This window comes from Antrostomus carolinensis, unplaced genomic scaffold (assembly GCF_000700745.2).
Source record: "Antrostomus carolinensis isolate BGI_N321 unplaced genomic scaffold, ASM70074v2 scaffold3288, whole genome shotgun sequence".
NCBI lineage: Eukaryota > Metazoa > Chordata > Aves > Caprimulgiformes > Caprimulgidae > Antrostomus > Antrostomus carolinensis.
In genome coordinates this window covers 9,037-21,119 of record NW_010334852.1, presented here as the reverse complement: position 1 = coordinate 21,119, position 12,083 = coordinate 9,037, and the positions used below count along the sequence as shown (strand labels likewise).

Genomic DNA, 12,083 nt, shown 5'->3' with positions numbered 1-12,083 from the left:
TACTGAGTGGTTTTAGGCAAGTTGGGTCTTTCTTGTGCCTCAGTGTCTCTGTTTGAAAAATGGGAATGATTATGCTGGCCATCTGTGTGGAACATTTTGTTTGATAATAAAAAAGATACTTGTCAAATACTCTCCTTGGCAATTCTGTAGTTCCTCGTGTCAAAGCCCTTTTCTTCCATATTTTCCACCCATTAAAACCCAAGCATTTTCTCAGATCTGTCTATGAAAAGGATGGAATTACGTAGTAATATTTGCGCTACAAATTGACCCTCTGTGTGCTCATTCTTTTTGTTAAACAAAAGGTGATTTGCAATTATGTTGTTAGTTTATCATTAATCAGTATTTTTTTGTAAGCAAAAAGAACACGTGGGCACTTGGCATATACCCATCGGGTTACCTGCCGCCAGTAGGGACTCTCTTGTCCTCAGCAGACTTGTGAACGAACCTATGTAATAGTCCTGTGTGACTGTGTGAAAAAAAACTTGTTCAGTTCTGTAACAGTCTCTTCCTAGAGATTTTTACCTACTTATATTGAGATTTTAATCTTAGCTTTTTTTTCAGTGAAGAACAGCTTTCTCACATACCACAGTATTTTGACAATTCTTCCTATTTTTCTTTCTTCATACAAGTTAGCATTAGGAAATAGTATTTTGCAATAAATACAACAGTATATTTCATATTTTTAAACTGGTGTGCTTTCTTTCTTAGGTTCTGTCAACTCTGTCTTCCAAGATGATGGGAAATGTGCCTGCAACACACAACGCATTAACACTGGTAGGAAAAAAAAGCCCAAGTACCACATTAGGAGACACACTGGGAAACAGTATGAAGACACTTCATGGCATTAACTCAGGTCCAGCAGGAACGACAAGTTCGGGCTCACCATCAGAGCAGGACTTGCTTGCAAAACCACGTCACTCACTGCATGCTGCTTCTGCCAGCACAGAACCCAGAAACATATCTGAAGCGTGAGCTGTCTAGGATCTGGAGTAATGCCAGAAGCAGAGTAGAGAGCTCTAAGATCATTGCTTAGAGCTGGATCCTGCTAGTCCCAAACTGACAAATCCAGAGTGCCCTGGGTATCTGAACTGCACTGTTTGCTATGTAAGAATCACAGCAGAACTAGACCACAGTTCCACATCAGTTATCACACAGACAACTACTTGAATGCACACAGGCTATTATGTAATTTGTTTTAATATGGAGCTAGACTAGACATATATCCAGGAATTTTTTTTGTTTGTTTTTTGGTTTTTTTGTTACATATTGATGGGTCTTGGCACTTTTTTACTCTCATGGGTAAATTCAAGGCTGATCTGTTCAGGTAAAAGTAGCTGTATCTACCTGGAATTAGGAATATTTTATCCTAGACAACAGGGAAGTTCTGAGCAAGATCAAAGAAATATTCCTTCATCTTCCCATGCCAGTGAAAATACCAATAAATTGAAAGCTGTATCAGTGATACATACCATCTCACAGAAAATGAGTTTATTCTAGGGATTAGGAACATTCTGGCTACCTTTGAACTTAGACTTGACCTTTTCCTCTGCTCATTCCATCCTGAGCACTTTCTACAGTTAATAAAGGAGAATCACAGACCAACATTCTTGCATAAAAAAGAGCGTATTTTCTTTGCCATTAAAAAAAAAAAAATCCAAACAAAAAACTTGTTCTGTTGGGTCCAAGAAAGCTCTCGAGGCTGCTGTGTTTCACGCAGTGCTAGTTCCATTGTGCTCTGAAAGAAGCCATTTATGGATTTTATGAACAGCCATACTTACAGTAAGTAGGCTAATAGGGAACTAAGAAGTGAAAACAAAACCAAAAGACATGGATAGTTTTGTTCTAAGTGCAGCTGAGACGCCACCCTGGGTGTTCCTCCATGATATGACATGGCAACTCCACCCATTTCCCTCAAGGAAAACTCAGACCATACTGATTATGCTTGTCATCTTCCCTGTTAACAGAGATGCAGTGTTTAAAACTCAAAACTGAAGGGACAATAGAACCTAAAAAAAAAGAAGAAAAAAAAGAAAAATAGAAAACAAACAACCTTTGGACTCATTTGGTATCATTTTACATGAACTTCAGCTGTGGCTACTTGCTTTAACATCCAGCAATAAGCTTCTGCCATCAAAAGAAATTAATTTGTCAAGTCTGTCCTCTACCTGGGAGAGTGGTAAGATTACAGATTTCAGACAGCCATTATTCCCAGATAGGCTTCTTGTGTCATGAAAAAGTAATCAGCTACTACTCAGCTGAACACTTGATGCACTACCTTCCTCTCTAATTCCTTTCAAAGTGGATGTTTAGCACCAAAGTGAACAGCACATCAGCATTTACTAGCATTAATAGAGTTCCCTAATCCACTGCTAGCTAATGAAGAGTTTACATACTCTACAATTTCCCCCACACTAGATAGTAATCAATGTGGTACTTTTGCTACCCCTACAGTGTCATACTCCAATTTTTATCTTATTTCCTTCTGACAAACAAAAGCAAAACCATATTTCTTTATCTGCATTTCTGTACTGCACAGCTGGTTTCGGTTTTGAGTATACTAATGTGCAAAGGAGATATGGAATAGTTTGTGTTGCTCTTGGCCAATTTCCCTGATTCTCCTGACTGCCTCTAGAAGAGCTTAGTAGGAATTAAGAAGCTGACCCAAAGTTCCTGTGTCTCACTCCAGTGTAGAACTAAGCAGCATTATCCAATTCACTACCACTGTCCTCCTGGGGATCTTCTATTGAGAACTGTGAATTTACACTTTCTAACTCAAACCTTCACTCTCCTAACTACTCCAGCATAGTACCTCTCCAACCTGGATGAACAGGCAAATGGATTTTCTTGGTTTGTTTTCATTCCATGGGCACTAAGATTTTTACAAAGCTTCTTAGCTATCCATTATATCAGGATGCTGCTTAGTAGCCATTTGTATAATCTACAATTTTATCCACAACACTCTTACAATTACTGTCTTGCATTTAATCTTTCTTTATATAAGAAAAAGCACTTCAGAATATGCCAGAACCCTTCCTGTTGATTATTATAGACCAACAGATGCATAATGCCACCTTGTGACAGTACTTCAACAATACACTGAAAATCCACTGCTCCGATACAGTGATTTCCAAAATCCACGATACAGGCCTGAGGAGAGTAGGTTCACATACACACTAAGTAGAAGTCTTTGTATCTGAAAATATTAAAAGGGTCTATTTTATTTCCATGGAGAAATATTTCAAAGTTCTTAAGTGAAGGAGATACTAGCAGAGCATAGCTTTTCTACGAGTTAACTACACTACAAGCCCCAACAATCTGACAGGTGCATGGCTTATGTTATAGTATGTCATGCATGCATCTGGAAGATGTATGTGAATCTGAAAGAGTTACTTTTGAGTCCCTGACAGGATTTTTGCTTTTTGAGGAAAGGGGTTTTTAAAAAGTGCTAACACACTATTTGAAGTGATAACAGTTCTTCAGAACTGATACTGCTTTAATAAGCAATTCAAGTGAAGCAGAAGATTTGTTTTTTCATAGAAAATATTACTATAAACCTGTAGTAGCAGCAGTTTTTAATTTACCAAAAACTGGCATCTAATAGCAACAGAACATACACAAAAAATATCTTTGTTTATACAAATAAAATTAGGTTCTGAATATTCACAAAGTAACATTAACAGAGCAACATTTTTGTTCACATTGGTTTTCAAAGTTAGTCAGATCAGTTGTGATATAAAAACTCTGTATAGTATTCAGTCAAGCACCATGGCAGACAGTGCATTAAGATCTCTCATGAATGGATGATCAGCTAGTATTTGATCAATCTTCTGTCTTTGCTCATAATCAGGAAAAATTTTAATCAGGGCTTCTCTTAGATGTACTGTTTCTGAGGCAGATCTCTGTGGTGGAATTGCTAGACAAGCTGGTATGTTTGTTTCCAGAGGAAGCCATGTTGATGAACGATGATCCTGTACTCTGTTTTTAGGCTGTTGACTGCTACTGGTTGGTTTGGGGACTGGCACGAAGAGAGGTGTCTCAGAAGAATACTGTCCACTGCTCTGTAAAGCCTTTTGTGCTGACCGAAAATCTCTATGGAACAAAATAAAAATTTTGATTAAATTAAGGTAAAAGAGAGTACAAGGAGAAAAGAAAAATGCATCTAGCTCCTATACTTCACTGCTGCTCAGCTACTTACACATTGGAATCAAATGATAATTATTTTTCAAAGAGAAACAAAACAGTAGGGCAACAGTTTTTAGTCTGAATTTGGCATGAGTAACAACGTTCACTAACATTACCTAGCACTAGTTCTAATATGCTGGGAGTACCTGGCACAATACAGCAACAATCAAAGCTTCTTTTATGGAGGTATCAACATCAGCATTACTGAGCTAAATGGATAAAAAGATACATTGAACACATGTACACTGACTCAGAACACAGGAAAATACTGACAGACCAAAGGGGCTTCCAGATGCTACACAAGACTATTCCTCATCTACTTTTGTGCATGACTGTGAGCTGTCCTCACATTTTGATGAAGGCCTTGTTTCCCTCATGATATCCTTAACGGGGCACTGAAGGTTTTCATTAATTTCAGGATCTGAATATTCTTCCTTAATTAGTTAGATTTCACTTCAGACTTTGAGAAGTTGTTGCTACCCTAAACTGCTAGCACTACAAAATTTAGGGACAAGCCTAGTTCAGATGCCACCAGATAACACAGAAATGTGAACTGGAACTCATGTTACAATCCATTCTTCTACCAGCAAGGGAAACAGTACCTAAGTTACAGAGCTCTGTTTTAAAAGCATATAATTTACAATTATATGTAATTGTAAACATGGAACGGCTCTCTAATTGCTCGAGATCCTTCTAGTTTCTGATCTTACTCCTGGTGCCATTTATGCTTCTGCATCATTGAACTCAAGTAGAAAAGTCTCAGGAAAGGAACAAAATTAACTCTTTACACTGTCACCTTTTATCTGTCTTAAAAAGCCCCGCCACACACCCACAAAAACTCAAAGCCTAGCTCCAGTTCCAAGTTTACAGATAGTAAACCAAGCTCTTCTAGAGACTTCTCAAAAGAGTCCCTTTCCATTTCTACAATCACCACAGTCACCTCTTTGAACACACCATTTTATTTTTCTTGGACACAGGCTGCTAAAACAGTGTTCCAAATGACATCTTGTAAGGCTTTTATATTAGAGTTTGAATACTTTCTTAGGACTTCTTATTGAAATTCTAGAGCTGCACTTATCTTTTTCATGTCAACATTACGTGCTTATTTTCAAGTCAACCTGGGACTTACCAGTATATACATCTCACTTTCCTCAATTGTTTCCAATAGCTGAGAATCCTGCCTATTCATTGTATTAATCCTTAAGTAAAGTTTGCTTTTTGTATTGCTAATTTTATTTACCACTTGTTTCTAAAAGCTCTCTCAATATTCCTCACTATCATTAGCATTTATAATTCCTAAGCTGGTGAAAGAAGAGCAGAGAGCAGCTTATTTTCTTGAGCAAAAGACCAAATCCATTCTCAAGTCTAGGTAGTTAATGCAAAACAAATTCCGACTTTGAGTATACGCACATTTAAAAAGTACAATGACCTTAAGGGAACAATATATGTTCATTAATATTTAAAATTATGAATAAAATACAAATGCATTTAATAACAATGCCTCTCAAAAAAAATTTTATTAACAGTACAGTACCCTCAAGTGTGAAGTGAAATACCTCTCCCGTGACAAAAAATATGAGTGTAGAGTGTTTCTTTTGTAGCACCTATTGTTCTACCATGAGCAAGTGATCAACCAAGGTGTTTTAAATAACATGATTGTAATTAACAAGATATCAGGCTACCACATACCCAAACCACTGGCAGCTTTGTGCAATGTTAACAGAGTTTGGACCACCTCTGTATGAAAACCACCACAATCAAATCTCAGAGGAAGTGATTGCCTTACTTATCTTAGTTCTGAGAGAGATCTTGATTAGACGCAAATGTCACCAGCAGTTTCTGAACAGACTGAAGTAATAGGAAAAACATGTTTTTGTTAAGCTACTACATCCTACAGCATTCTTGCTTAATTTTACTGTGCCTTTACTATATAGATCTAAAGTGTTCAAGTGAGCCAGGAAAACAGTTTATTTCACATTTGAAATCATAACTGTCTCAAACAAGAGTGAAAAGAGTGCTTATACCTAGAACAGCCTCCATTTCGAAGGAAGTCATCTAATCTCGGTCCATTTCTTCCCAAGGGATCATCAGGAACCATAAATATGTCACCAGCAAAAGTGTACTGGAGCAACCTGCAATAAAGTTCTTTCAATATTATTACAAACAATGTATTACACTCTTGCTGCCCTTCACCTCTGTAGCATAGGACAAGTTGCCTTAGAGCAGACACTTCTCACCGCATCAGGAATCAGTGAAGCTTTACTAGTAACCCATTTTAGGTACAACCAGCATTCATTGTAAAAATAATTTAATGAGAGCTTATGTGAACTGTTATCATTACACTATAGAACACTGAGCTTTTTTTTTTTGGACAGCAAGTGTTGGATGACTGCAAATTTTTCCAAAGAGACTGGGGTGGAATTTTTTAGGTGATTAAAGAAGATTTTCTGGTTGTTCAAACTCTCCTTCCTTGTAAGGATCTTCAACCATGTAGCTAGAAGGCCTATGTTATCAGAAAGCCACCCAATTAGTAAACACAGTGTTAGCTGTTTACAGTCCAGACACAAAGAAGCTTTTTTCTGGGATCATTTTGGTACAAGGGGAAATCCACACTGAAGGAAACTAGTTCAACTAAAATTTGTCTGCGAGGAGAGAATTTGGTATAGCGGAATTTCCCCAGAAGTAAAACTAATAGCAGATGTTAACGCAAGCTCTTAAAAACCACAGACTCAGAATGACGTGCTAAGTATTCTTGCTAACATTCTGCAGAACACAACCCGACTTGGGTATAATTCACTCAAAAATTCACCTACATAATTAGCCAACACCAATTCCACGTTCTCCCAGCTATATTTTGAGAACAAAAGTTTTCAATTACTTAATTTCATTAGACCTATATAGACCCGTCACTGCAGTAGATGTACCCTCAAAAGAGATCAGGAAGACTCTGAGGGATTAGTGGAAAATTTGGCAACAGAAGACCATGCCTTATAGTAAAATGACCCGATTTAAGTGGAGAGGGGAAAAATAAAGCAAAAAAACCAAAGGAACGACAACAACAAAAAGAAACCAGCTGCACAGGAGAAACTATAATTAACAGAGAATCCACAAGCTGAAGCAGGGATATTTGGTAGCTAAGTGAACTCACCTAAACCTGAAGAACACTCAACAATTGCAGGGAAATAGCTACAGGGATATGCTGCAAGTGTTCGTTACTGTGTGTTCACTGCAAGTATTTAGCTATGCGGATTTGCTGTACTACAGTAGAGTGACTGATTCTGAAACCTTAAAAGTGACACTGTACGTCTGCATTAGCTATCATGCCTCCTTGAAGAAATGAAATATAAACCAAGAAAGCTATGAGAATGGACTGCAAAGCGTATACTCTAACAGGACCTAACAAAGAGCTTTAGAGGCGATATAGCTTGGCTGCTCCAAGCTCCTATTTATGTGTGCAATTAACAGGCGTACATTACAGATCACATGAATAATAGGGACATTAGACTATGCAACACACAATTATAAGGCCACGAATTCAAGTGGTGAAACAAACACAGTGCTTTCCTGGGCTGCATGACAGATAAAAAAAATAAAAACCCTGACATTAATGTAGGGTGCCTACAACTGTAAGGACAGACATATTTTCAAGCTTTCATAGAAATTGAGTAATTACCTTTTTTGAATAATTTCTCTCCAGGCAAGTGATTCTGTCACAAATTCTCTGAAGTTATCATTAGTCACGATAACACCTCCAGTTTTATCAGCAAGGTGTAATAAAAACCTGTAAAATTCATTTCAAAGACAGTTAAGATAGTCTATTTAGCTGAAAATTGTCCAAAGATCTAGCAAACTAAACATTTCACCATCCAGGAGTAATCTGTTTGCATGAAAACAAGCATTCTGATTACCAGGAAATTACTCTATTTTGACCCACCATGTAACTTTAAATAATGTTTTAGGTAGCATATATTTATTTAGTGCAGCAGGGTCTTTATGGGAGGGTTTTTTCCCCCCATTAAAAAAACCAAACCAAAACAACAAACCACAAGCAAAACCCCCCAAACCTCACGCAGTTATCAGATTCTGAATTATTTGTACAGGTAAATGGTTTGCTTTACAAAAGAGTAAAGTATTTTCAAACACAAACTTATTTTCATATACTTTTTTGCTTAGCATTAACATCCGTGTTCTGCAAGATAGCGTTATGCATGTTAGTTGTTTGCTGTCAACACTTGTTAACAAAGAGTGCTGCTACCATAAATAATGATAAAAGGTAACGACCGATTTATTAAGAAAATCATATGATTTTTTTTACCTGTCTCAAAACAAGTTTTTTTGCCATTTGAAACTATTTTAGCAAAGAGATAATGAGTGGTGTCCTTTAAATAAATGTGTACACTTTTGATGAAACTATAAATATGCTACCACAACACTCTTTTCCACAGTAATCTCAGCTGAAAATACTACACTTACATAGCATTTTATACAAAATGTTGGGTGTATATAAAATACCAGAGTGTAAACAACTCCAACTTTGCCACCTTCCACATTTTTTTTTGCTACAACATTATTATTATTTAAGAGATCAGACTTCCTGCATCTTAACAAGGGAAGATAAATTAAGTGCACTCTAGTTGATATATCTTTGGCATACCAAGTTTTGCAATCAGGTACATGACTCCACAATCTAAAAAAAAAAAAATAGGCACGCCCATGATGCAAAATCCTGAGAATTTTGTCGTCAGAAAAATAAACTAGAATGATTTTTAGTAGAAAGGAAGAAACTGAAATCCAGCGAAATCCAGCTAGCTGCAAAACACAATTTCAAAGCTGCAAACTGCTACTCTATGCAGAATTACGAAAGCTGGTTGTGAAAAAACAAAACAAAATCAAACTTAAACTTTTAACTGTGTCTCAAGACTGGGAAAATTTGGCAATAGCAATGTAAGCACTAGGAAACCCCTCCAACACCTAACAAAAAAAACCCCAACAAAACAAAAAACCTATGGAACAAAATATTACCTGATTAGTAGCTGATTTATGCTAGTGCTCCCCAAACATAAAAAGACAATTCAGAGATAGAGTGATGATCAGGAAAGGATAAACACGTTACTAGGAGACTAATTTCTTCCTCAGTGCAAGTGATGACATTTGAAATGGATTAACTTTTTTTTTTTGTTAAAATTGACATGAAAATTTGCCATTTTCCATGAATTTCTGAAAACAGTATGTACAACATTATTAGAGAACTACATATAAAAATATTTCTCAGGACAGTAAAATAACAGATTTAGAGCTCAGTCTTAAGCTGGATGCATAGCTCTCTGTCTAGACAAGTTGAAGAAATAGCTAATACTACTGCTTATGAAGTATTAAGCTTTTACAACTGTTAGTTAGATGTTTAAAAAGACTTTAAACTATGTAAATTCCATACCTGTCATCATGAGCAGCAATTCTTGCTCCTAAAACCATCCTTGCAGGGGTTAAAGACAATATTCCAACATCCTGGAGCTGTGTTAAGAAATCCTGCTCTGTTAAAACATGAAATAACTGTTCTTAAAAACAAAAGCTTTCCTCTAAGCTATTTATAGATTTGACAATTAGCCTGAGATAAAATTAGCAAAGAAGACAGGCTATTTTTGTACCTATTAATCTACAGAAATGACATACTGATAGCTGAAGAATTGTTAATGTTATAAAAAATGGGGTGGAAGAGGTTGAAACTAGAAATTAAAGAGCAAACAAAAAAACCCAGACAAAACAAAGGCCTCCACTTATGGCACATCAGTTAATCTAAACAGCATTTTACAGGGTCTCACACTGTGTACGGAAACCCAACTACTCATGTAGAACATCCTGCTCTCTTAACATCCTATGATGAAGTATTCCTTCTCCATTTATTCTTCACAGAAGTATTCAAATAAATAGTTACAATTTAATTTAATAAAGAAAACACAAGGAACTATTTCCCTCACCTGTAATGTAAGGATCACGTCTTGTTCTCCACTGTGGAACAAATACGGTAATATTTCTGTGGCCACGTTTCCAAAAGTAGTCAACAGCTATTGCAATTCCTCGACAGGAGAAGAATTTCCTTAGGCCATGTCTGGGGGTGGAAGAAAGAGAAGGGAAATTAAATTCAGTAGTTTACTACTATGAATACAAAGAAAATGGAACAAAACCTTGCAAAGTGAAGCTGGAAGGTACAATTAACAGAGCCTCCCCAATAAAAGGCAGATGGATGTTAGAGACTCTTAAAAATGGAAAGAGATCTTCAGCAAAAGAGCAGAATAGAAACACCTCTTTCCAACTTTACAGCTCAGTCTCCTTTCTGTTTCGTGGGCACAACAGTATTAGAGTAATTAGAAGTGGGTTTAGCTTTAAAAAGAGGCCAATAGTGATGGTTTCCGAAAAGTATTGATTATAGATTAAAATGATCTAATTAAAAATTAAAATATTGTGGTAGTTCCAAATACAGTCCCATTACAAAACAGAACACCTCTGGTTCAACTGGTGCCCAAGGATTACATCTGAGAAGTTCTCTGATATTAGGGCCTCCTCTCCCTTTACTTCAACAATCTGAGCAACCATTTTCAAGTAAAATAATGACATTTCTTTGAACAAAGATTTTCAAAACACTGTGTTTCAGTGGCAATATTTTAAAATATTTTTAAATGGGAGGAAAAAAAACCAGTAAGATGTTCATTACCTGTTTTTGCAATTCAGTTAAGTGACTTTCTAGAAAAATCACTAACTAACTGCTAAATATGAGTGGTACAGAGATTGGAGTTGATGACCTTGTGAGGTCCCTCTCAATCTGAATTATCCCAATGACCCTATATGCCCGTTTAATGCATGGCAGGAAGTCCTCCTTTAGCAATTAACTGTCTAACCAGATTCTGAGAACTGAGCTTCATGAGAACAATGGAAGAAGAATCTTAAAATTAAGCTCAGAAGATAGAATAAAAAACATCTCTAGAATAAATTCCTATTAGCACCTTACATAATGCTAAATCCAGTCTTCATTCAGAAACTTTTCTCCTCGCATTTTCATAGATTAGAGGCTACACTTAGACAAAACACAGATACACATAGAAAAGACACACTGATTCAGAACTGATGGCATGAAGAGGCAAAGCATTTCTTACACAGCACTACATATTCTGTGTTTTAAGTTAGATGTTAAGTCACTACAAAGTGCTTCGCATAACAGAAAGTGATCAAGCAGTATTTGTATTTTAAACCAGCCTCCTAGTTAATGTGCAGATGTATATTGTAAGTCTAATAGTAAGCCGTACTAGTTTTGAATGGAATTTTATCTTTCAACCCCTGGTTTAACCTACAAGGAAATCTTCTGAACAGAGAGTTCTTCAAAACATGGCCATGGAAATACTTGACAGTGAAACTCAGGCTTTAGTAGCATTCATGTATCCTTTTCCAATTTTTAAAACTCTTTTTAAAATAAATGTGTCAAAATATAAATCTATTAAGGTTCTCTACATTTGGAGAGGAATGTTTTATGTAGAAGGACAGAAAATCGAGTAAGCTACATCTAATCTACAAAAAGGCAAAAAATAGGACTTATTAACAGAGTTTCTGAAGAGAAAAAAAACAACAAAACCAAACTACGCCACATTTGCCCTAAAAAAATTGTTTTTTTTCGATGTCAAGAGCAGTCAAATAAGGGAAAGCAATTGTCACAGAAGAGTTACCCCTCATAAACCTTCTAGGTCATAAGTTTAAAAAGCAGTCATCATCCCCTCACTTCAAATTAGGTATCCTATTCAAACTGGAAAACTCTGTTAAATACTTTCACTGTATTAATGGCTCTCAACTGGTCTTCAAGAGATGCAGAGGTCTTGATGTTCATGCTGAAAATTATGCCTTCTCTACTCATCCAT

At 36.3% G+C, this 12,083-nt stretch overlaps 1 protein-coding gene across 1 annotated transcript in view; it reads right to left on the bottom strand.

Annotated features, from left to right (window-relative positions):
- Positions 1–3,555: 3,555 nt before the first annotated feature.
- The window catches only part of N4BP1 (NEDD4 binding protein 1), a 17,534-nt gene continuing 9,006 nt past the window's right edge, over positions 3,556–12,083 (bottom strand). Inside the window, exons 3-7 of the mRNA XM_010174311.1 lie at positions 10,158–10,288; positions 9,617–9,713; positions 7,856–7,963; positions 6,207–6,314; positions 3,556–4,089 (exon numbers count right to left, since the gene is read on the bottom strand). Coding sequence (XP_010172613.1) covers positions 3,753–4,089; positions 6,207–6,314; positions 7,856–7,963; positions 9,617–9,713; positions 10,158–10,288 — 781 coding nt within the window. The 3' untranslated portion in view covers positions 3,556–3,752. The remainder of the gene's footprint in view (positions 4,090–6,206; positions 6,315–7,855; positions 7,964–9,616; positions 9,714–10,157; positions 10,289–12,083) is intronic.